The sequence below is a fragment of the Miscanthus floridulus genome, unplaced genomic scaffold (assembly GCF_019320115.1).
Source record: "Miscanthus floridulus cultivar M001 unplaced genomic scaffold, ASM1932011v1 fs_742_3_4, whole genome shotgun sequence".
Classification (NCBI taxonomy): Eukaryota; Viridiplantae; Streptophyta; class Magnoliopsida; order Poales; family Poaceae; genus Miscanthus; species Miscanthus floridulus.
This window is the reverse complement of record NW_027097206.1, coordinates 28,940-53,678: the sequence shown is the minus strand read 5'-3', so window position 1 is coordinate 53,678 and position 24,739 is coordinate 28,940. Positions and strand designations below refer to the sequence as shown.

General features: G+C 47.0%; 3 protein-coding genes, 1 long non-coding RNA gene and 1 pseudogene across 5 annotated transcripts; 1 reads left to right on the top strand and 4 right to left on the bottom strand.

Annotated features, from left to right (window-relative positions):
- Positions 1–6,294: 6,294 nt before the first annotated feature.
- Positions 6,295–10,166, bottom strand: LOC136532936 (uncharacterized). Of its 2 annotated transcripts, none has more exons than XM_066525507.1 (4): positions 10,030–10,163; positions 9,762–9,932; positions 8,359–8,438; positions 6,295–6,808 (listed from the first exon to the last, which is right to left on the bottom strand). In XM_066525507.1, the coding sequence occupies exons 2-4, from the start codon at positions 9,873–9,875 to the stop codon at positions 6,718–6,720; spliced, it is 285 nt and encodes a 94-aa protein (XP_066381604.1). In that variant the 5' UTR covers positions 9,876–9,932; positions 10,030–10,163; the 3' UTR covers positions 6,295–6,717. The 2 variants fall into 2 exon arrangements, with proteins under 2 accessions (XP_066381604.1, XP_066381605.1); XM_066525508.1 differs by having other exon boundaries at positions 6,297–6,808; positions 10,038–10,166.
- A 191-nt stretch (positions 10,167–10,357) lies between these two features.
- Positions 10,358–12,687, top strand: LOC136532935 (small ribosomal subunit protein uS11z-like; annotated as a pseudogene).
- A 209-nt stretch (positions 12,688–12,896) lies between these two features.
- On the bottom strand, positions 12,897–14,147 carry LOC136532934 (early nodulin-like protein 18). Its single transcript, XM_066525506.1, has 2 exons — positions 13,843–14,147; positions 12,897–13,722 (listed from the first exon to the last, which is right to left on the bottom strand). The coding sequence occupies exons 1-2, from the start codon at positions 14,021–14,023 to the stop codon at positions 13,070–13,072; spliced, it is 834 nt and encodes a 277-aa protein (XP_066381603.1). The 5' UTR covers positions 14,024–14,147; the 3' UTR covers positions 12,897–13,069.
- Positions 14,148–16,585: 2,438 nt separating this feature from the next.
- On the bottom strand, positions 16,586–19,730 carry LOC136532937 (CRIB domain-containing protein RIC10-like). The gene is made up of 4 exons (XM_066525509.1): positions 19,549–19,730; positions 19,262–19,359; positions 19,036–19,138; positions 16,586–17,669 (listed from the first exon to the last, which is right to left on the bottom strand). The coding sequence occupies exons 1-4, from the start codon at positions 19,604–19,606 to the stop codon at positions 17,434–17,436; spliced, it is 495 nt and encodes a 164-aa protein (XP_066381606.1). The 5' UTR covers positions 19,607–19,730; the 3' UTR covers positions 16,586–17,433.
- A 2,507-nt stretch (positions 19,731–22,237) lies between these two features.
- Positions 22,238–23,732, bottom strand: LOC136532933 (uncharacterized). Its single transcript, XR_010778354.1, has 5 exons — positions 23,563–23,732; positions 23,111–23,147; positions 22,907–23,001; positions 22,671–22,777; positions 22,238–22,525 (listed from the first exon to the last, which is right to left on the bottom strand). It is a non-coding gene; the product is annotated as an uncharacterized lncRNA (long non-coding RNA).
- Between the last annotated feature and the right edge of the window lie 1,007 nt (positions 23,733–24,739).

Here is a 24,739-nt window from a genome sequence, read left to right as displayed (position 1 = left end):
CAACAAGAATCGGTCGCTTCGGGAGCTGGCTGGGACCTCGCTTATAGGGTTTCGAGGCTGCAGAGGAAGTCGAACCCCCTACCCCCTCCTTGGACGTGTGCGGAACCCCCTCCTCGAACGCGTGCGGAACGACGTCGTCGTACATCTGTGGAATGGCGTCCTCGCCCACCGTGGGCAGAGGTACGTCGTCAGCCCTAGCAGAGCGCGAGGAGCCAAGGTCGTGGTCAGTCGGCGGCGGGGCCCCCCGCCTGGGCCTGCCCCTCGGACGCCTCTGCCTCTCTGACGGCTCCGTCTCCGTCTCCTCAGCTGCTGACGTGTCCCTCGATCTCGAGTAAGTCGAGGGACAGCTCCTCCTAGTGGGTCCCATCACCTACAATTAAAAAGAATAAACCATTATTAGTCATGATAAACGAGAAGTACTTAGCAAGGGATGCAAAATAAAGAAAATGTAATTACAAAATAACATAGTATTACATGTATTTCTAATATTCTTCATGATCGGGATTATCTGGACAGATACGGTCATAGATATGCGGAGATCCGCATACCTCCAACCGTATCTGTTTCGGACGGGAGACACCTAACTGGGCTACACCGATCTACGTACGACAACGGTAAGGAAAAGAGCTTAATTATACCTAGGGTGGCGGTGGAGAAAGGCTAGCGACGCAGTGGCGAGTCGGTGTAGTGGCGAGTCAGCGCTGTGCAGGCAGGACCGCAGCGCTGACGAAGACGATCGGGGTCGCCTAGGTGCTCCGATTCCCCTGCGACAGGTCCTGCTCTGCAAAAGAAGAAAAACAGCACTATAAGTACAAAATTTCGGCAGAACCTCCCCTGGACGGGGAGGTTTCGGTAACCTGCAAGAAAAACCATCGGCACGATGGCCGACGTCCATATTTGGGGCACGATGGCCCACACATCCACAATTCTGGCACGAAGGCCATCAACACATAAACGGCGCGATGGCCGACAACCAGAACGGGACGGTTCGTATACCTTGGGTGTTGGCGGGACGTGCACGCGGAGAAGAAGACGTCGACAACGGGACGGGACGCGGAGAAGAAGACGCCGTCTCGGGCTGATTAACTACAGAGTTAAGAAATGAAAGTTAGCATAGTTACGAGCACGCACCCTGTGCTGATTCAGTTGGTTGCAGGAAGAAGACATACCTGAAAGCGAGCTCGAGCTCGCAGGTCCGGTGTGGGGGCAGCTGGGCGGTGAGTTTGAGTAGGTCCGACGTCAGTGGGCAGCGAGCTCAAGCAGATCCACTGCATGAGATGAGTAAGCAACACATATTCAGAAATTAAAATTTGCAATATAGTGTTTCACAAAATCTTTTTTAAGATAAAAATATGTTGTACTTAATTAGTTATTGTATTCCATGGATAGAAATTTTAAATAGAGTTTCACATGAAGAAAAGAAATTTTCATAGTGCATCTCTACTGTATGTATTTTACAGCAACTTATTTCTAGAGCAGCTATGCAGAGAATACAGTCATGCTTGCCATCCAAAAGATCACAAGTTCCAATCACATGTTTATTATTATTAGATGACCATCCTTATTTTAAGAAAATATAAATGCTGCATAGGCCTGCACAACTTGGCCAGCTTTCAAGGAACATTTTACTCATTCATGTGAGACTACTTGTGAGACGTAGGAAGCAGCCCAAAATAAAGTTCAAATTCCATTACCATGTCAGGTGGATCAAAAAAATGCATGAAGTGATGCATACAGATAAAGATAGGAATTAGTACCTGATGAACTTGCAATGCCCAACGGGCCAAACAACAAGATGCATCGTTTAGTCCAGGTGGATCACAGGGGCTACTGCAAGAAACAAGAGGACTGTAAATGGAACAATTGCTTGATCTATAACAACAGTAGTAACTATGACAATAAACAAAAGTAACATATAAATCTAACCTATGCCTTTGTTTAGAATAACCCAAGTAATCCCTGAACCTGCCATATTATGGAAAAAATCCAAAGTACCCTCTCTCTACACATATATATACTTCTACATTTGGTAAAATATAGAAAAAACAGTTAAGGTAAATTGATCTATCATTGTCTACTATATATAGGGAGGGTACCCTCTCTCTCGCTCTCTCTACTATTTCACTAGTGAAACCATTTCACTGTATAGAGAGAGGGTACGATCTATCATGATCTATCACTGTCTTAACCATTTCACTAGTGAAACCAGTAAACACCATGAGCATCCACGCCTCAAATGAAACACCTCATTATTACATTTTTTCCAACATTGTACTGAAGAACAGCGACAGTACATTAACTATGCCACCATAAGCATCATATCTTAATGAATCCAACGTGTAACTCATCACTGCATTCATGCTAAATGACAATGGCTGGCTAGCACGCAGTACTCCTAGATGACTTATAGCATTCATCCTACAAATGCTTTGCACTGACAGAAAAGGCAAAGAACAACATCCACCCTACAAATCCTATAAAGTGCCTGGAATTTTGCAATGAACTGGAGAAGATCGTCAGCAGGGGTGAGGAAGATGAGAACCTGGCTGGAGTCGCACGTCAGATTTGGGGTGAGCCGTCTGGGGCCTGGCAGCTCCTGGGGCGGGCGGGCGTCGGCAGATCCTGGCCGGGTGTTGGCGGGCGGGCGGCGCCTGGGGCCTGGCCGTCGGAGGGGCCGGGCGGGCGGCGTCCGGGGCCTGGCCGCCGGAGGGGTAGGGCAGGCGGCGTCGGAGGGGCCGGGCGGGCGACGTCCGGGGCCTGGCCGCCGGAGGGGCAGGGCGGGCGACGTCGGAGGGGCCGGGTGGGCGGCGTCTGGGGCCTGGCCGCTGGAGGGGGCGGGCCTGGCCGCCGGGGGGTAGGGGTGTGGAGACGGGCGAGCGGGAGCGCGAGCAGAGGCGGCGCGTGCGGGCGGCGTCTGGAGCCGGAGTGGGAGCAGAGGCGGCGCGTGCGGGCGGGTGATTGCTGGCGTGCGGCGTGCGGGGTGGAGACGGGTGGGTGGCCGGTTAGGTTTAGATAAGGCCTGGTGGGCTTTTTTTTAGTCTTCCCCGAGTGCCCTGTTCTGGCACTCGGGAAAGGGCCTCTTCCCCGAGTGCCAGGGAAGGCACTCGGGGAAGTATTTTTGTTTTTTTCCTTCATTTTTTTGTGAGGCCTTCCCACATTATTTAAAACTCCATGTTCAAATTTGGGACAATTTTGACTTTTTTTGTTATATTTCGTTAATTTTTTTTGTTTCGTTGAATTTTTTTGCATACTTCGAATTTGAACTGCAGGTGCATGAAATAATGGAATTTGGTGATTCAAAAAGTTATATTAATGATATTTGGTGTATGTTGAGGCCTTATCCAGGAACTCGCATGAAATGTCGAGCATCTTGTTGACGTAACATGACGAACAACTTGCGGGAAAAGTGTTTTTAAATTATATAAAATCCGAACGAAGTCCGAAAATCATGAAACTTGCCTGGGCGTCGTGTTATCGCATGTAGAGGCTATGATAAAAAATCGAGAAGGTTTCGAGCAAGTTGCGACGTCGGATGCCTAAAACCCAGACATCTCCTCATGCCTCTACAAGTGATCATATGCGGAGATGTCTGGGTTTTAGGCATCCGACGTCGCAACTTACTCGAAACCTTCTCGATTTTTTATCATAGCCTCTACATGCGATACCACGACGCCCAAACAAGTTTCATGATTTTTGGACTTCGTTCGGATTTTATATAATTTAAAAACACTTTTCCCGCAAGTTGTTCGTCATATTACGTCAACAAGATGCTCGACATTTCATGCGAGTTCCTGGATAAGGCCTCAACATACACCAAATATCATTAATATAATTTTTTGAATCACCAAATTTCATTATTTCATGCACTTGCAGTTCAAATTCGAAGTATGCAAAAAAATTCAACGAAACGAAAAAAACTAACAAAATATAACAAAAAAAAGTCAAAATTATCCCAAATTTGAACATGGAGTTTTAAATAATGTGAGAAGGCCTCACAAAAAAAATGAGGCAAAAAAAAAAACAAAAAAAAATTTCTTCCCCGAGTGCCTTCCTTGGCACTCGGGGAAGAGGCCCTTTCCCGAGTGCCAGAACAGGGCGCTCGGGGAAGGCAGCCTCTTCCCCGAGTGCACTGTCCTGGCACTCGGGAAAGGGCCTCTTCCCCGAGTGCCAGGGAAGGCACTCGGGGAAGTATTTTTTTTTAAAAGTTTTAACGGCGTTGGCGGGTTGAACCGTCAAGTAGCATGTTTCTTTGCCGAGTGCCGATCTTCTCCGAGCGTTGCACTCGGGGAAGATGGCCTTTCCCGAGTGCTGCTCTTTACCGAGTGCCAGGATCTCTGCGGTACTCGGGAAAGCCTCTCTTCCCCGAGTGCAATTCTTCCCCGAATGCAACACTCGGGGAAGATTCTCTTTCCCGAGTGCCCGATTTTTGGCACTCGGGGAAGCCAGAGACACTCGGGAAATTTTGTCTCTCCCGTAGTGGTAGGAAGGAATCAAGCATGTACCAGTGACAAGTACTACTATGAACAAACATGTATATATATTGTCCTGTTCACTTGGCTGATAAGACATGACTGAAAGTATTGTTGACGGGTTTATTGTGAGAGAAAAATACTGTTTGTTGACCGGCCAAGCCAACAGGCGATAGACACCATGCACGGCGGCACATCGATCTAGAGCTCCGCCGCCGCGGCGACATGCCGTCAGCGGTCCGATAGCAGGGCACCGGACCACCGGCAGGAGCGGCTGCTCTCGCACGTGCCTTGTCTACGCTACTGACTGACAAGCAAGGATACACATGCTGCTAGGGATAGATCTCGGCAAAAACATGCATGTTCGTTCCAGCAGCAGATTTATTTTGGATCTGCAGATGGACTGCAGGTCGCGATGAATGACGGCGTGGTGGGGTACAGGGGTGCCCCTGCAGTGCCACTTGCGCTGTGGTGAGAAACGACGACGACTAGCCGTGGATGGCAGGCATTGGCGCTGCCACCGTCTCGCTTCGGAGGTGTTGGGCTGGTCTAAGCTAGCTTACAAGAGATGGTATAGTATTTTTCTCTTTTAAAAATTTAGTCATACAAATTAGCACCAGCGGCTTTACAGCCAGGAGAGATGGAGATCGAGACTGGCGTCCAACAGCCAACATGACAGCGGACGGCAAGAGAGATGGAGATCGAGAATGGCATCCAGCACCTCCACACTAATCTCCACAGTGTAGTGTTAGTGTTACTGGTCCCGGTAATAATCTGCACAGACACTTAGGAGCTGTTTGGTTGTAGAAATGGAAACGCAAATGTAAATAGAATTGAACGGCAAATGTTACCGGCGGGAACAGATTTGAACTAGCTAGCCTTTACGTTTGCGTTACTGTATAGGAACCAAACAGCTCGTTACTGTGGCTCATTTGAGTGCATCTCACTGACTCTGACTCTCTGAGCTCCAAGAGAAATATACGAATGGCCTTAGCTTGGAGTACAGAGAAGAGGCTGAGGCAAAAGATTCAGTCAGTCAGGTCCCAGCAGCGGTACAGGGAGAAGGTCCTTAGTGGCACGGGAAAGAGACCATATGGCTAAGGAGTTATCTGCACGTTGTCCTGCAGGAACTCTCTCACACACCAATCACGATTCACAATCAGTGTAGGAATCAAGCAGCATTTACAGAGAACTGCACAAACGTACAAGTATGATTGTATGAAGTATGAGCAAACAGAAAAAGCCCGTCTGGAACGTGTCAAAGAGACATAACATGAACACTGACTGGCCTTCAGAGGCATTTACCTCTGAATGCTGACGGCAAGTGTACTTCGTAGTGCCGGAATTATTGCATCAGAGATAGCAATTTCAAGGAGTTTGTCGCCTGGAAAGGCAGCTCTGTAGACCAGGGTTTATCGGAAATAAACATCCAAAGTTCCAAACACAAACAGCTTTGTGCTCACATGACATGACTATTTCCTAGGTTGAAAAGAACTGTTTCCATAGAAATTTGCACGAGATAAACTTGCATGCTTGTTCAAGATTCCGATGCTGTTTGCTCCAGATTCACGCACGTCTACCTTTCTCGGAGGATCTAGCTGACCGACGCTAATAAAAAAGGATCACCTTCAGGGTCAGAATACTCGTTGCAAATGTTCAATGTTGAGACAAGTATGCTGACGAATCCTGGGACTGTGCTTCAGAAACCAACGTCCAAGAGAACATGTTGAAACAGGTATGCAGAAGAATCTTCAGGGTAATGGCACGGGAATGCAGATCATTCGGCCAAGGAGTGTCAGCACGGTTGTCTGAAACTCTCACACCAATCAGTGTAGGAATCAAGCAGCATTTACAAAGAACTGTACACAAATACTGGTATGAAGTATGTACAAACAGACACACACCATGTGACCATATGGAACTCTGTTTCAGAGGCCATGTCGAGGAGACAGAACATGAACAGTGGCCTTCAGAGGCATTAACTCTAAACGCCTGGTAGCATACTGGCAAGTGGACTTGGAAATGCACGATTTATCAGAAAAGGGGCACAATGCACAATTCTTACATCAGCAACTGCAATTTCATGGAGTTGGCCGCCTGGAAAGGCAGCTCTGTAGATTAGGTTTTATTAGATTATATAAATATCCAAACATATGCAGCTTTGAGCTCACATGATATGATCCCAAGGGCGAAAAGGCTGCTTGAAAGGTGAAGACAAATTTGTACGAGATAAACTAGGCATGCTCGTTCAAGATTCGGACGCTGTTTGCTCCAGATTCACTTCCACCCTTCTCGGAGGATCTAGCTGCAGGTAGGTATAGGGCTCGGTAGGTTCCTCCCTGCAAACCACAGGTCCATACGTGAAATACTGCTGATGCTAATGAAAAGGATAAATATTCAGGGTCAGAATACTCGATGCAAAATTTTCAATGTTGAAATAAGCATGCAGAAAAATCAAGCATCTTTTTGGATCATGGCTTAAGAACACCTAGTGTTCCCACACTTTTTTGCCTAGCTTGTGGCAAAGAAAAAGCTCACCATAGCTTAGAAGTTTGGCACACCTAAGGGCCACTTGTCACAATGCCATGGGCATATGGCATGTGACCTAGCTCAAACGACGTTGCCATGCCTAAGTTGTGAACCAGATGCTTGCCTAACCAAGTCAAACCGTTATCCTAGTTGGATCATCTGGCTGCACGGCTGCACGCAGGACGCTTGAATGAAGTCCCCAAGTTGATGTCTTCTGTAAAACAGTTTTCTGAACTACTTAACTCTTATTTTTATAGGAATAAATTTATGTTCAATATCAAATATGTCATGACATTAGAGGTTTTCACACCCTTTTCGAGTCATGGCATAGTAGAAAATTATACTTCCTGTTCATTTCAGTGGCATTTAATTGCTTATAAGCTGTTCTAACCTTGGCTTGCTTAAACTGGTTGCTCCTGGCCAGGTTGCCTCAGTGCACCAACTTGGCCAAATGACTAATCAAGCTGAGATGGACATCATATTTTGACTAATCATATGCCAGGTTTCACATCTACCCTATGCATAAAAGAGCATGCCCTATCCTTCCAAGCAACCTAACTAAAAGAACCTCCTTCCCAAAAGATGCAACATAAGTACATTACATGTGGAAGCAGGCAACCCAAAAGGCCATTTTTCTGAGAGAAACTAACTAGCTGATGGCACAGCCAGTCGCCCAGTCCCAGTCCAAAAACTATGCAGGCAGACACTCCATGAACTATGGTGATTCACAAGCTATTAAGCTAATGCATGCAATTCTGTAACTATGTCAGTTATAGGGAAAATAAAATTGAGCAAATCCATGCATAGTTACTAGTGGATATCCTCAATGTGTTCCTTGCTAAACAGTTTCCAAACCAACTATGGGAGCTCATATAACTTCTGTGAGAATGCCAAAATTCATATCACAAGCTAATGCCAAAATTCTGTAACTATGTCAGCTATAGGGAAAATAAAATTGAGCAAATCCATGCAGAGTTACTAGTGGATATCCTCAATGTGTTCCTTGCTAAACAGTTTCTAAACCAACAAAACATTATCTCTTGAGAGATTAACCTTCATGAGCAATCTCCGCACTTATTCCTAGTTAATATCCTCCTCAATAAAAAAATAGCAAAGATATAGCAAACAAGATAAAGTGGCCCTCCTTAACTTCACTGTAGTCAGTACATGCTAGTTTAGATTTCCTAAATAAGAGCTTGTCTATTTCTATTTATCATCAGCCTAAATAGATTCTATGGACAAGATAAAGTGGCCCTCCTTAATGCACTAGAATCATCTAAAAGTGTCTCCCACCATATTGCAGATCAGATTAGATATGTCAAAAGCCAAGCAAATAGATATTATGAGAAGGTACACCTACCCAGGTTTTGAGCGCATGCATTGCCAGAAGAGCTTGAACGGACCTGGAACTGTCTTGAATGGGTTCCCTTCAAAGCAAGCCTGCAAAAATAAATGACAAAATAGAAGTATGTTCAACATATGTATAACTATAAAAATTTCAGACTTAACAATGCAGCACATGACCTAATGTTGACAAAATCATTAGAAACAAAGCCAATAGCTTCATCTTTATATGGAAAACATGCAGTAAGTGGCTACGTCAGATAGGCACTCACTACCAAGAATCCGAAATGGGGTAGGATCATATTTGTTAAAATCACGATTCTATGGACAATCTTAGTTTATCAGGTTGATTCTACGATTCTGCTAAGTAGAATCTATGATTTTAGTAGTTATGATCCTACGATTTACATCCCAAAATTGGAGTTCCGATTCGATAGAAGATCACGATTTTAACAACCTTGGGTAAGATTGTGGACGCTGGCAGTTCAGTGTTAGCACATAGCACGGCTACCATGTCATGACAGTGGACAACTAAGGGCGTACCCAGTGCAGAGACCTCCCGCTCTGTGCGGGGTCTGGGGAAGGGTGTCAGTGGCAAGCCTTACCCTCGCCTGTGCAATGCGAGGAGACCGCGACTCGAACCCGGGACCTTCCGGTCACAGGCGGTAAGACTCTACCGCTTGCACCAGGCCCACCCTTCGACAGTGGACAACTCCAACTGACTAATGATGGTTTTCATGCAGTTCTCTACTGAAAATGCTGCACCTATGTCCTGATGTTATCAGTACATTTTTCAGGGATATAACAGAAACAGAAAGCATCTGGATGGTTTCTTCAGCATTCCTAATTGTGTTCTTAGGCATATATATGGGGTTTATTCCATCCTAGAAGCAGGCACATCAGTTAGACAGCTAGACTTTTTGCTCCTTCCAGACTTTGCTTTCCAGATTTATATTGGAGCTTCCAACAGTAGCCTGAAAGCATTAACAGCAGTGCAAAGCAGAAACAGTACTGATTAAAGGTTGTCGAATCATGGTCTCTCCTAGGGTTAGTTACAAGGTAGGACCGTAGGAGCCTAGGTAGCAACATTGTGCACAAACATATCAGGAAGACATTTCAAGAGACCAAAGTCGAGTTATAAGCCCTGATGACTGAGAAGCATTGGGGACGAAACAACACAGTGCCAGCGGCCAGCCTGATCCCAATTTGAAGCGACTCTAAGTTGGGCACAATCAAAATCGATAGACGGTGGAAATAAGTACTGAGGATACATCACTAAACTGGCCAAGAATCATCATTTCCCCATTCAGAACTTCAGATGGTTATGAGCCGTAACTACCCCCATTCATCTGTTGGAGGACATAATGGACCGACTGCTAGAAGCAAACATGTGACAAGACTACAAGAGGGCGAACGGACCTGGACGACGTCCTCGGCGCGGTCGTTGCAGCGGTGAGCCTTGGGCTGCCGCGTGTCGCCCTCGGGCAGACCCCACGGGCTCTCTCGCCGCGGCACCGGCCTTTCCGCGCTCATCCTGCCCCACTTCTTCCACCACCACCTCTTCTCTTCTCCCCTGCCCCCCCTTCCCTCCTGAATTCAAAGAACAGAAAAAAAGAGTCAGATTCACCAGCACGACGCACCCACCCACAAATCCTGAGATCACGGCAACGCAGTAGAGAGATCGGACGGGCTCACAGAGCGGACTCGCCTCCTCCCCTGCGCGCAGCGTGCGATCCCGAGAAGAGACGACGGCTGCTTCGGTTCCCCCTGCTCGCAGCAGCCGAGCCCAGGGAGAAGAGGAAATGGGAAGAAGACGAGACTAAATGGGCTGCATTCTTATCCAGCCCATATAGTCTAAATTCTTTTTGGCCCGTTAGGAGTTCAGGCCACCAAATTACAGGCACTGTCCTTGTCTAAGAGATGGGGCCCACCCGCAGTGACAGAAGAGCGAGGGCAAAAGAGTAATTTTTGTTGGGCGATGGTGGGTCTAAACCCTAATGGGCTGCAGCCTCGTATATAAATAAACGCGCACCACTCTTCCGTCGCCCCTCTGAAGTTTCGGCGGCGGTGCAGGCGGCGGCGGCGGCGTGCTCGTGATCCCAACCCGAAGCGTGCCTCTGCTCCGGTCACCCGTCGCTCCACGCAACCATGGTAAGCGAGCCTCTTCTCGTCTGGTTAAGGCCCGTACGCGGATCTAGGTGCAAGCACGGTAGCGGGCGGTGGTTCGATTGTTTTGTTTGGAGATGGGTTCCTAAGAGCGTTGATTTGGCTGTTGATTAGGGCTATTGTTGTTTGGGGCGGTTGCCCGTGGTGGAAAGTATTGTTTGGGCTTGTAAATTACAATTGGAGATCTGTCCTTTGGTAAATTAGTTCGTACTACTATGTTGAAGATTGAAGTGATTCTGGGTCAACAGTTTTGCTAATCTGATCATGATTTATGAGTGTTCTAGGCGAACATGTTTTATCTGCCAAATGCAATATTTGAGAGATGCTGTTAAAACCGTGGAAGCACTGATATGATTAGAATCTACTATTACAAACTACAGTATAAGAGTGAGAAATGCTGAACATGTGTGGGTTTGCTTGGGTTGAATTGCTCACGAAGCTGGAAAGCATATGTTTTGTGGGGATAATTGTTGGCAATATATATCGTGATAGTCTTGTTTGAGTCCTTGATGAAATGGTAGGCTTGATTAGTATACCGTGACTGATTAGCTGTTGAATGCCGTCTATCATTTTTTGTCCAATGCAATTTTTAGTACCTTTTCCTTCATGTAAATCCACTACGGGGTACAGGCTAGTGGCTACTGTTGGTTGGCTTGAAATGGTGGGCTTAATTCTGCTTACTGTATTGAATTACTATCCTTTTGATCCCCTTAGGCTCTTATTGTCACAACACCACTATATCAACCCAGGTTCACTTGTGTACTCTGGAATAGTTTCTGGAGGTGGTTGAGACGACAATAAGTTAAATGCCATCATATAGTTGTATATGATTGCAGTCGAGGAGGAAGACCAGGGAGCCCAAGGAGGAGAACGTCACCCTTGGACCCACTGTCCGCGAAGGAGAGTATGTCTTTGGTGTTGCTCACATCTTTGCGTCCTTCAATGACACCTTCATTGTAAGTGCAGTATATGTTGTATCTGTGCATAGACCTTTTCATTCCATTCCCTAGTTTAACTGTGTCATGTTCTAATATGCAGCATATCACTGATTTGTCTGGGAGGGAAACTCTGGTTCGGATCACTGGTACCATCCTAAAACCTTGGTTCATACTTGACCTTGAAGGCCGTTGTACTTGGTTTTAACCGTGATGTGCTAAACCAACCATGTAGGTGGCATGAAGGTCAAGGCTGATCGTGATGAGTCGTCGCCTTATGCTGCTATGCTTGCTGCTCAAGATGTTGCACAGCGTTGCAAGGTATGTGTCGTGAAGTCAAGAATTTCATTAGAGGTTCTACTGCAATCACTCATCGATTTGTCTGAGTATCCAAAGATGATGTTTGCTTAATTAAATTGAAGCCTAGGATTATGTAGGGATACTTTAGAGTTGCTGTATCCAGATAAGTAATTTTTGAGTTGGCCTTTTGTAGTGAAGGCAATAATTTCATTACAGAGGTTCTACTGCAATGAGCAATCGCTCATTGATTCGTCTGTATATCCAAAGATGATATTTGCTTAATTAAATTGAGGCCTAGGATTATGTAGGGATGCTTTAGAGTTGCTGTATCCAGAAAAGTAATTTGTGAGTTGGTGTTTTGTCTTCAGGAGCTTGGTATTACTGCACTGCACATTAAGCTTCGTGCCACTGGAGGCAACAAGACCAAGACCCCTGGACCTGGTGCTCAGTCTGCTCTCAGGGCTCTTGCTCGTTCTGGGATGAAAATTGGACGCATTGGTAAGAATTCTGATTCTTTTTTGAGTTTTTAGGGCTAACTGTACTTCATTGAAGTTGCGTCAATTACCATAACATGATGCTCTATTTATTTTGTGTACAGTATACTTAATGCAACATTTGTGTTATGTGCAGAGGACGTTACCCCGGTGCCCACTGACAGCACTCGCAGAAAGGGTGGTAGGAGGGGAAGGAGGCTGTAGGCGTCTTCTTCATGCTATTTGCCATCCCTTGGCTCTGGCCATCAAGAAGCTAGTCCTCTCTGGGGTAGTGTTGCTTTTTCTATGCTTGTCAAGAGGAGCTTTAATTTTGCTCTATGTTGGTGACCATTTACCGTTAGTCCTGAATCTATGATGTTGCATGGATAATGTTTTTGGTTGAGGAATCGACTTGTCATATTTATATGCTAGGTATGCATTTTCACTCTATATAAACGTGTATTAGAGTAATTTCCCGTTTCGATGAGGTGCAGTGCAGCAGAATTGCGCGGTTTTGCTTGCTGTCTTGCTGACTTCAAAACATTCATTCCGAATGTTCAGCATCATGGTGCGATCGTGTGTTATTGTGTAGGGTTAATTTCTGTAGAAAATTTGGGCTTTTGCCTGCAATCGTGCATATTGAGCAGATCAAGAAAGATTGTTGCAATGGAGAAAAAGGCTACAACAAAAAGCAATCGTGCATGTATTTATTATTAGGGTTATACATTCGACAAATATTTGAACAAATGCAAATGCAAATGCGAATTCAAATGATGTCTCAAGTCTTCACAGTGCAAGTCATCTCACTAGAGTCACACTGGCAAAAGAAAAGAACACGCCGCAGCAGATCGTCTCAGGCTGCAAGCATGGCGTAACCGATGAATGCGCCGAGCGAGCCGACGAAGCCCGCGACCATGGGTGCAGCCGCGGAAGGCGGAGGTGGCGTGTTGGAGCTGCCGCCGCCCTCGCCGGCCGGCCCGTTGGCGGAAGCAGATGGTGGCGGGGAGGACCCGCCTCCTGGTGTTGGTGTCGTGGACGGCGACGGGGTCTGGGCAGCGGGCGCCGGCTGCGAGCTCGGGGTGGTGGTCGTGGGAGCGGGCGCCGGAGCCGAAGCCGCCGGGGACGGCGGCGAGGTAGGGGTGGCCACGGGAGCTGGTACGGGAGCAGCGATGCCCGAGGGTGGCGACGACGACGGGATCGTCGCCGGTGCAGGGGCAGCAGCAGGAGGCGAGGAGGGCGGGCTCGGCAGCGGCGCGGACGACGTCGGCGGCGCTGCGGGAGGCGTGCGGGTGCCGGAGCGGTCGGCGAGGACGACGACGATGAGCTTCTCGTTGGCGCGGCAGTTAGCCTCGTTGCCGCTGACGAAGAAGAAAGGGCCCGAGCGGTCGAACTTGAACACGGTGCTGCCGTCGTCGAACCTGGCGACGTACGACGAGGTGTTGCAGGCGTTGTAGGCGTCCGCGTCCACCAGGAGCACCGAGTCCGTCTCCTTGGGGTACACGAACACTGCACACGCACGAACAGGCAAAGAACTCGTCATCACCATATTCACCAGCGACGACCAAGATGAGCAGCAGCAGGTGACGCCGCGCGGCGTGCGCGCGCACGGCCATGGCGACTACTTACGCAGCTGGTCGCCGATCTGGAACCGGAGCCTGCCCGCCCAGGTGTTGTAGGGCTCGGAGCCCGAGGCCGGCACGCTCCACCCGCTCTGCCCGCCCACCCTGAACTGCGTCGCGCCGGCCGACGCGGCCAGGGCGGCCACGGCGCAGACGAGCACCAGCAGAGCGGTTGGCCTCGCCGCCATGCCTGGACACAGGGCACACTGGATCGCAGCACGCACCCTGCGGCTCGGTCGGGAGTCGGGAGGAGTCTCGCTCGAAGAGGGACTGTGTGCACTTGTTGGACTCTGGATCGCAGGCTGGGGAGAGACGTCTGGTATTTGTAGGTCGTCGTGCCGCGTCGACGCCGCGGGCGGGTTTTACACGGTGCCAGCTTCGCTGCTTTCACCTCCCGTTAACCGCCGCCTGGAGGCAGGAGCTAAAGCTACGCATGCAAGTTACCAATAGCTACCAGCAGGGCCATGGCGAGCGCCTGGTCTGGTCTTAGGATGGCAACGGGGTGGTACCCATCGAATATCGTCGGAACGTTCTCTTTCCCGCTACGGAGAATTCATCCCGTCCCCGTTCCTGTTAACTGTCTCGGGTATAGATTCTTGCTCATCCCCGCACCCGTCGGGTATCGGTCGGGTAACAGATACCCGACGGGTACTGCATACCCGATAAACAAGGGCACTTGGGGTCGCAGCTTTGCAATCGGAGACGTTTCTTCTTCACCCGGGTATAAGTGTCGGAGTCTCGGAGATGCCGAGGAGAAGGAGCGAGGTTGCGAGGAGAACGAGCAAATGTGGCAGAGAGACCGAACTGAGGAAGCGAGGGGCACGAGCGCTCGTGAGGCAAGCGTGCTTGTGCTGCTGGTGGAGATGGTGAGGAAAAATTAAACTACGGTTCCTAGAACACACAAACTATATATATATGTGTCGGTGCAGAAAGTGACCAACTAGTAAATATTTGTAGTTTTGATGTACGTTGTGGTCGGAGGTGGCCTAGGACTCAATGACACGGGATTTAAACTGGTTCAGACAACGTGCCCTACGTCCAGTGTGGGTCGGTCGGTGACTTTATTCCCGAGCCCAGGTGCTCGAAGTCTATAGTGGGGTTACAAACGAGAGAGAGAGATGAGGTGTCCGGTCGGTCCGGTCGGAAGGGCCGAGATCGACAAGAGCTATGCTATGAACGAAGTGTCCAACCCTAAACTTGAACTTGAAGAAGTCGACTTGGGTTAACTGCCCTTTGTTTGGAGGGAGCACATCCCCTTTTATAGAAGAAGGGGATGACTTTACAAGTGAGAGAGAAAGAATACGGACGTTTCTAAGCCTTGTTGCCCATGCCGATGGGGATGGGACAATGGTGGGCGCCCACAATACTGTTGATGTCACTGCGGAATGTCAGGTACATGTGGGAGGTTGAGCTGCTTTCTTCAAGACTGGAGGACGTCGGTACCTGCAAAAATGTTGTCTCGCCGACTGGAGGCATGGCTTTACCATGTTCGCCTGGTACGGTGAATTCCGGTGCCCACAATACTGTCGATGCCCGGAGGCACGTGGGGGGTCTTACCGTACGGGTGTTTTTGATCGGCGCCTACAATACTATAGAGGTAAATGTTGACGCCTACAATACTGTTTGTGGCAGGGCGGTTGTAAAATACTGTTCCGCAAGGTATGGTCCCTGGTGCCGTGGTTTGACTTGCGAGTCCTGTCTTGCCTTTCTTAGTATGCATTCTGGTTCTTTCCGAGCGGGCGTCCCCGGTCGGATGGCCCCAGTCGGTACTGGCGCGCCAGTCGGAGAATAGCGATGGGCAGAGTTTTCTATGAACCCCGGTCGGAGACACGGGGTCGGAGGCGGAGGCGGTCCTCGGGTCAGGCTTTCCGGGTGGAGGCCGTGCCAAGGCGGCCGGGGCCTGACGCTAGCGCTCCGATCGGAGAGGCCGTTCAGAGTTGGCCTGAGCCTGAGCTAGTGCTCTGGTCGGAAAGATGGGCCGAAGGCGGCCAGGGTCTGAAGCGAGTGCTCCGGTCTGTTGAATTTAGACTCTCGGGCCGGTCCAGAAGAAAAGAAGGCCGTCCTCCTGGGCCGAGCCCTGGTGTGGAAGCCGGTACCCGAGGGACCCCGGGTTTATGAACCCGACAATATGATTGTTCAGATTTGAACCAAAATACCTATGTTGAGCTTCTTTGGGCCTAATACTTGTATGACAGCTCAAATAGTCGGGTTCCCCAACGGGTAACGGTGACGGTTAAACAGGGAACGTTCTCGTACCCGTTATACCCGTCGGGGATGGATTTTTGCCCATTTAAATACTCACGGGTAAAGATATGATCTCATCTCCATTCCCTAATAGATTAAATACCCGTCGGGTATCAGGTATCGGGGCCGTCGCCATCTTTAGTCTGGTCGCGGCCATTCGCTGGAGGCATCGCAACATACGCACGCATATGATCCGTGCGTAGCGGATGCTCGTCGATCGACTCGTCGCTTTCGGTTTCAGAGGAGCATATGATCCGTGCCTGCCTTCCAGCAATGCAATGCACATTTGCTGCAGGCGCTGTCCGTCCATGGCGCACACACGTGGCAGGGCCTGGACCGTCCCCTGGAAAGTTCCGTGCTCCGCGCGCGTTCCATCGGTCCAATCGGATGCATCCACGTTGAAACCAACGCAGAGGAAAACAAGGAATTGAGCTCGTCGCGTCAGTCGACAGATCATCAGGACATACTAGAATGAAAGACGATAACGACAATCTTTATTTCACAGGGATGGGTCTTGACTCTTGAGACTTGAGAGCATATATGTTTCAAAAGAAAAAACTCTTGAGAGCACAGCACAGCGGACCGTGGTACTTCTGAGACCGTGTCCGAGAGGTTATTCGTGACTTCACCTGGCCGCCAGGAAAACAGAGGAGCTCCACCTGCGGCAGCCGGGCATGCACGCGGAGCCACGAGAGTGGCGAGTGGGGGGTGGAAGCGCCGGAGACGGAGAGGACCTTTCTTTTCTCGCGAGCTGCCACATGTGACTGAGACCGTGGAAGAGGAGACTCGACTCGGCCTCTCTCTCTCTCTCTGGGGGTGGTTAGTAGTTCTTGTGCAGTGCAGGTCAAAATCGCCGAATGAATGAACGAAGACTCGAAGAGGCTGCTGATTTGTCTGCATCTCTGACGTGCTGCTCTCGCAGAGCTCAGTCAGTCACAGCTCAGTCATCAGTCCGAACGGGAACCGACGGAGTGGCCGGCTTGAGTTGACGTCTTCTTCCGCTTGTTGGCTGTTGCCGACAGTTCGATCAGTTGACGAGCAGAAACCACGACACGACCAATTCAGCAAACAACGCATTGCTCGAATACAGATATACTCAGTCGCTCTTCATCCGGCTCCTGTCATTTTTTCCGAACAAACCGAAGCCGCCGCCTCCGTATCAATAGCAAGCACCGAATCGAGCACACAAACCGTTACAAGAAGGAAAGCCGTGTCATTCCTTCACGAGTGAATTTGCGTGTATACACATACGACAGTGATGGTCGGCGGAGCAGCTACACGGACGGGACAGAGGCGTCCAGCAGCGTCCTCGTCCGGCCATCCCGTCCTGCTGCTGCGACATACAGTGTCAGGCTCAGGCGGCTTGCAGGCCGGCGGGAACGTGCAGCTCGCAGGAGTGGCCGTCGCACGCCGTGGACCGCCACGAGGACGACCCGCCGGGCGATACCGCCCCGGAGGATTTCCTCGGCCTCGCCGCCTTCTTCGTGGTCGCGGGTCCGCCGCCTCTCGCGGCGCCGTCCTGGCCCGAGCTGCTGTCGGCGCAGGCCTCCGTCGGCGGCGCCGCGCCGGTCGCTGGTTGCTCGAAAAAGTCTGCAGCAGGACAGTGTCAGTATCCGAAGAACGTGTGACGGAAAGCCCAACAGGGCACTGACCACTGAAGCGTTTTTTTTTTGGCACAAGTGTAAGCAGGCCGGGGTCGCAGAGAAAGGCCCAGAATAGCGCCAAAAACACACTGCCTGGCCCGGTTGCGCCGAATACTAGTGCCACAACCAAGCTTCATTATTTTGTTCGGTGACCCTTTTCAATTGCCTCAAAGGTACTACTATCTCCATTTCAGATTATAATAAATCGTCTTACCTTTTTTTTACATACATAAATTTTACTATATATTTACATATACACTATATCTAGATATAAATTAAAAATTATGTACAAGTATATAGAAGAACCAAAACGACTTATAATTTAGAATATAGAGAGTAGAATTTTTGCTCTTTTATCTATGCATCACGACCGAGGGCGTGGTAAGTTTATAAAGTATACTCCCTCCATACTAAAAAATGAAGTCGTTTTGGACAGCGACACGGTCTCTAAAGCATAACTTTGACTACTTTTTTTTATAAAGATATTTATCAAAAAGTGATATATGTAAATTTTTGTGAAAGTATTTTTCAAGACAAATCTATACATATGGTTTTCACATTTCCAAACTCAACAACTTAAAAGTTATTCATGATTTATATTCCCAATGTTTGACCCGAGCTTTGTCCAAAACGACTTCATTTTTTAGTATGGAGGGAGTATTAAATTACTTTTTCTTATACTATTCCATGATTTCTACCACCTCCATTTTACGAAAAGGGTCATTTTGTTTTTTTTATAATAAGTCAAATGATCTTAGGTTTGTCTAAATTTATATTAAAAATTCAAATATTTATGATTTCAAATAAATATCATCTGATTCATCGTTACTATATTTTTCATAGTAAATCAATGTGTTATCATAAATGTCGAGAACCTTCTCTGTTAGCTTGATCAACCAAACATAAGCTACTTTGACTTAAACAAAACTAGAGTATCACTTTTGACGTACGGAGGTAGTAGTTCAAAGCCTTATACTCCTATCTTTAACAAAAAATTTTTTTGTTCAGGCAATAGCCAAATTTTATCATCGCTTGACTATAGAAATAAATTACCAACTGTCGCTTGTGATTGTTCTTTTAATTCTACGGCTGTATAGCTGCTCCTGTCTTTTGAAGGAAAACCAGAGCAAAGTGAAATGAGGGGGAAAAAATTTTCCGCGACACCGTCGCATGCAAGCCTATTTGCGGCACCGCTTAACCGTGTTGCTGCAGGTGGGACCTGCCTGAACCATGCAGAGGATGCCGCATGGAGGATTCTATATGCGACACCGTCGTATAGAATTTTTTTCCTGAAATGAGGGCGAGGTACTTACCTAGGGAAGCCCAGGAGGTGTGCCTGGACTGCGCAGCAGAGCTTATGATGGATGCTCCCCGTCCTCCTGCTGTCACCTCCTCTACTCCTCTGAATTCATTCATCTGCTCAAACAGCACAGCCATCAGCCATGCTCAGAATCAGAACCAGAACCAGAACTCACTCTTTTCTTCCAATGATAGACAGATTACACAAGCCAAAGCCATGAGGTGGGTGTTGATCCTTACCCAGCTCGGACAGGAGTCGCTGGCGCCCAGGCCTACGTGCGATACATGCCTCACGTCTGTAGGGTACCCGATCTCGATCTCATGCTCCCTCTGCACTGCTGCAAGGCCACAGAGATTCAAAGCTTATATCAGCCAACAGCCATCGGTATGAGCTGCACAGATCCACAGCTTATCAACTATTCCATTTTTTTTAAGTAAAAAAGAATTCTTGGCGTGTTCCATTCCATCCTGTTATGCAGCCAAGGAGGTGAGAGTGAGACATGGAAGTCGGAAGAAATGGCACTTACTGAATATTTGTGCGATGATCTTCAGACCTCTGAATATTCCCTTCATCGCTATCGCCATCGACGAGGCCTTTGGCCTTCCCTCTGAAAAACACAAGGTTCAGAAACAGGGGGAACGGGAGCTGCTGGATATACAGAAACCCCGGTTCAGAAATGGAGGCAGCGGCGAAGAGAAAGGTGGTGACGAGAATACAATGACAAGGAAGGAAGGAGATCTGAACCTTCTATCTATATTGACAGCACAGCACGGCACAGCTCCCCCTGTGATCTGATTGATCACAAATTAGGTGGGGTTTCCTCTTCCACTTCTCTCCAGCCATTTCTTGAGAACAGGTGTCTAGTCGTCACTCGCAGTCCTGTAGCTCCGTACCTCGAGTCCGTTGCGTCACTGTCCCTCATAATCCCTTCTTGTTAGTAGTAATAACTATGTAGTACTACTACTGTTCTGTTCTGCACGATGATCTTTATGAAAAGGAAATACAGTTGTTTCATTGTGTGTGTGTGTGTGTGTGTTTCAAGATGATTAGATGAAGATGGATGTGTTTCACCAGCGCAAAACATCGGTTGTACAGTCACTTTCTCACATTAGTGAAGTTATTATATTAAGTACTCCTAAGTCTCAAGGGTACGCTTTTCTCCTTTACACATTTAACCTAACATCCAAAACTTTTCCGAGACCATTTTCAAAAACAAGTTTTCTAAGCCCAAGTTTTCAAAAGGGTTTGCTGAGCTCATTATTCAAAAAGTTTTCTCAGCAAGGACACTCTACCAAATCACTGATATCGAGTGTTGATCTGAATATATAGCTGTGTTAGATATATTCTTTACATGGATGGCAAACGCTGGATCTACCATATATGCCCTCCAGTACCATATCAATATATCATGCAGCAAACTAATAACTATCCAAGCAGTGCATTGGTGTTTCCACCGGTTTATGTTCTTTTAGACGCGGATTGCACCGACTCAATCACTGGATAGAGATTCAGCATTAAAGGATGGACGCATCGTGGCTAAAATATGTCATGCTCAATGCATGCATGGGGTCTGAATGTCTGATGGTCCTATTGATTGATTTCTAATCATCACAAATTACAGCAGCAAATGCAAATGTTTGGATGCTGTACTGGAACAGTAAACAAATTAAAAGATGACTGACACCAACAAGATGCGTGCTTGTTTAGGTACAATCATTTTGACTAGTATCAAGTGGAATAGATTTTAGCTATTAAACATGTGAGTACAAAACTTGATTCCTGAGGTCAGGAGGTTTTCCTTACCAAGTACGTACAAATTTTAAGCTGAACCAGTATCATTGACCAATTCCTTGGGTTTCACTCTTTCAAACTTTTGCGCATTAAAATGTACTTTTCTAATTATTATCCAATTGAAAGGTTTCCGGTTGTTTCCATCTATGAGTGTCGTTAGCTGTTAAATACTCCTATGTGATTAAAGAATTCCAAGTCCAATTTTTAGCTGAAAGTTCAACATCAGCACCGTATTCCTTTGGTTTCACTCCTCACGAATTTGGCTTATTATATCATTTTGATTGACAAGATACTCGCCCGAATATAAATAAACCGCAGATCTTCAGACTCCAGCTTTTTCTTGATGACTTTAGGCTTGAGAAAAGTGCAGGTTTAAGCGATAACAGTTTTTTCAACCAGGAAATCATGCTTGGCTCATGTCCATGGTGACGTGTCCTTTTCCGGTTCAATTTTCAAAATTAAATCAGATCAGTAGATAATGCCAAAACTGTAGTGTAAAACGCCACAGTAAGCAACTTTTAATGCTGCCGTAAAATTTGCTCTCCCGTGTACTCAAAGAAGAAAGTTAAAAAAAAAAAAATGGGCCGGCTAATTTCAGCCCGAAAGCTTTGCATCCAGTTCGGCTAGACTTCAGTGTATATACTTACTCGGGCCTGGCCTATTGCGGTATCAGACCCACTCAGAACTCCAAGGACGTCGGTCATGGCCTCATTGCATTGGTGGTGATGGCGTTGTCGTGTGTTTTTGGAACACGAGCAGGTGATGATTTTACACAAAAATCTTTCTGAGCAGCACACAAAAAAAACCCTCTGCTATTTATGAGTAGAAAATCCTGCTTATTTCCGGCTGAATTTCTTCAAAAATACTCTCTTCATTCTTAATTATAAATTATTTTAGCTTTTTTATATACATAGTGAACAGGCACGTGCAACATGTATGTGCCATACAATTTTATTCATAGTAGAAGCATTGTATACATTCATTTAATATATTATATATTTAATAAGTTTTTTCACAATAAAAATAGTTTTAACTAAACAACCAGTAAATAGGATTAAGGACAAAACTTTAGCAAGGATTGGACACAAACAGCCAGTAAAAGCATCTCCAAGAGATTCTCCATATCCTTCATAAATGTTAGAAATAGAGATTTTGATGAAAAACTATCCTCCAACAGATTTTCTAAATGGTAATTCAAATATAGTCATCTTCTATTCCGGATTTTTCGCTAGCAAAAAATAGAAGACGATAATGGCTCTTTAGAGTACGCATGAGATATAGAAACACTGTTGGAGAGTGAAAAGATATAGAAAACGATTTTTATGCAAATGGTTCTTCAAATGATGATTTAGAGAGTGAGATTTAGAAAGACTCTTGAAGATGCTCTAAACAGGATTAAAGACAAAACTTTAGCAGGATTGGAAACAAGCTCAAATTGATGGCCAATGGGTGTAGCAAAAATGAAGCACCTTGACTATGAAATTCTTTATATCTGAATGTGCTAAATCTTTTGACACTTGTACTGTATACATGGGCAACCATTTTTGCAATAATCCATCCCAACATGGATCCCCAGATCTCTGAAGTGTATGCCGGCCGCCGTCTGCCTCGATCTCATCAAGATGCTTCATGCTGCTGCTGAAGCTGAACCCAGGAATGCTAGTCCCTCAGCAACTGCTCTCCTAGCATGGGAACAAGCTTGTCCAGCAGGCCTTGCATCAGACAGAACCATAATGTAGTGCAAATGTCAAATCGGAGTGTCATTATTAATTGCGAAAACTGACCACACTACAATATGAGCCAACATAATTTCATATGTTTGCTTTCAGAATCAGAGCTAGTTTTGAACAAGATTACCATGTTGTCGCCATCCTTCATTCAATCTGAAATAAGCCATGATGACCATGGAGCTTCAAAAATTCAAAATTGCAAGCAACAAGTGGAGCAACCATCTCTGATAAGAGCTAAAAAAAGTATCCAAAGTGAAATAATTTATTAGAAATGCTAATAGATCCCGAATGGACAGAATGCTAAAAGATAACCAGCAACCAATGATAAATTATTATTTGACCTTTAGTTCATGTAATGCTCACCTCTGGAGCTCAGTGGTTGCAGATGTATCCCACTCTCCTTGCTAACTAATTTCTTACCCTTTCCAAATGTCGGCAGAGAAGAAATTAGAGAACCACTGAACAAATGGCTATACCAAATTAGTTGAGGCTAGCATGAATGATTGAATGATCAAATTCCATGTGTACCAATGATTGAACCAATACAATCAAATTTGAGAGTATTACCTTATCTTTGTTTTGTTACTATCATCATGATATTTTTCTGCATTGAAATCATATACAACAAAATGTGAGTTACTAAGGTTTTGATCAATATTGGAGAACTAAAAAAAGTCAGACACATACTTCTTTTCTTAGCTAAAATCAAGCGCAACCTTTTTTTTTGAACGAAACATTTAAGGCTACAGTGTAGACAAGGCTGTGCCTTGAAACTGAACATAAAATCAATCAAAAGCTCAATAGGTTATAGTATTAAAATGATCAAAGTGCATTAGATCGAGTTGGCACATCCGAAATCCATGCATCAGTTTACCAAAGGTAACCAAAGGAATACGATGCAGCAGAGCAATAGAAATATGCTGATGGCTTGTGGATCTGGTGGTAGCTCTGCTACTTGGGTTGGCTGTTGATGCTGATGAGAATTTGAGAGAGACAAGTAAAAAAAAATGAGGAATCACCCGTAGGAGGCTCATCCTCCACTTGCCAGTCAGCTACTGGTGCTCCAGGAACAGGGTCTGGTCCAGCTTCTGCTTCTCCTCGTCCTCCTTCTTGAAGAGCTTGATCTGCAGAACCTCGTAGGAGCCTTCCTCCAGCAAGGGTCGCCGTACACCTACAGCCATAGCAGGGAAAAAATCGAGATTGATCAATCAGCTGCTAGTGTATTCATTCATTCACACTCGAATTGAAGCGTTGATTATGCAAACACAATACAACTCCTTGCAGTTGCTGTTCACTACTTGAAATGGTGATCGATGGAGCAGCTCGCCGCGCTAGCAGGCGTGGTGGCGCCGGCGGCCGCTGTCGGCCTCAAGTTCAGCAGCAAAGACCTCAAGTCCGAGAAGTCACTGTGGCAGCTGTATTTTTGGACTTGAGGGCGTCGCTGCTGAACTTCACGCCGGCGGCCGCCGCCGGCTCCGGCAGCGCCAGCGCCACCACTACGCCTGCTAGCGCGGCGAGCTGCTTCATCACCATGGTCTCGATCGGTGGAGCGGTCGCTAGCACTACTCTGTGGTTTGGCGATGCTCGTCTGCGAGCTACTAGCTACGTACGTGTTGTGGAAGAAGCCAAGTGATGGGCCGGCCGGACGGTGCTGCCTGCCGCCTCTTTTATAGACGATGTAGTGAGCGAGAGAGCCAGGCAGCCAGGCAGCCAGGCAGCAGTGCGCCGCGCGAGTCGAACTCGAAGATGCATGATGCGCTGCGGCAAGCCGGGGACGAGCTGCTTGCATTGGCATCGTTTGGGTGGCCGACCGGTCGAGTTCACGCGGGGTGGGTGATGGGCGTGGGCCGCGTGGCTCATGGTTGCCGTTGAGACACGAAACCCACCGCTCACGTACGAAGCCTGTCAGCCGGCTGATACGTAGCGAGAGAAAAATTCTATAGATCCCTAGCTGATAAGTCGGCTAGGGCGTGGCAATCAAAATAACATAAAAAAATGAGACAGGAATGGCAAGACCTGTGTTAGATACAAGATTTTTAAAAGTCACACAAGTTCAAGTACAGTGCTTGCTCAGTAGTCTAGAAAACGATATCTATTCGTAGTTTACAACAGTACTATGGAACCCGTCTGCAGAGAAGTAGTAGATGCTACCTTTGAAAATAGTGGAGAAAATTCTTGTGTGTTCTCTTGACACAT

Coding starts and splice junctions, on each gene's coding strand:
- LOC136532936 (XM_066525508.1), bottom strand. CDS start 9,875: ATGAGCGCGGAAAGGCCGGTGCCGCGGCGAGAGAGCCCGTGGGGTCTG. Junction 8,439..9,761: donor GCGCCGAGGACGTCGTCCAG/GTCCGTTCGCCC, acceptor TTATTTTTGCAG/GCTTGCTTTGAAGGGAACCC. Junction 6,809..8,358: donor TGCATGCGCTCAAAACCTGG/GTAGGTGTACCT, acceptor TGTGGTTTGCAG/GGAGGAACCTACCGAGCCCT.
- LOC136532934 (XM_066525506.1), bottom strand. CDS start 14,023: ATGGCGGCGAGGCCAACCGCTCTGCTGGTGCTCGTCTGCGCCGTGGCC. Junction 13,723..13,842: donor CCAGATCGGCGACCAGCTGC/GTAAGTAGTCGC, acceptor GTGCGTGTGCAG/TGTTCGTGTACCCCAAGGAG.
- LOC136532937 (XM_066525509.1), bottom strand. CDS start 19,606: ATGGCGATAGCGATGAAGGGAATATTCAGAGGTCTGAAGATCATCGCA. Junction 19,360..19,548: donor GATCATCGCACAAATATTCA/GTAAGTGCCATT, acceptor GTGGCCTTGCAG/CAGTGCAGAGGGAGCATGAG. Junction 17,670..19,035: donor CACCTCCTGGGCTTCCCTAG/GTAAGTACCTCG, acceptor GTCCTGCTGCAG/ACTTTTTCGAGCAACCAGCG.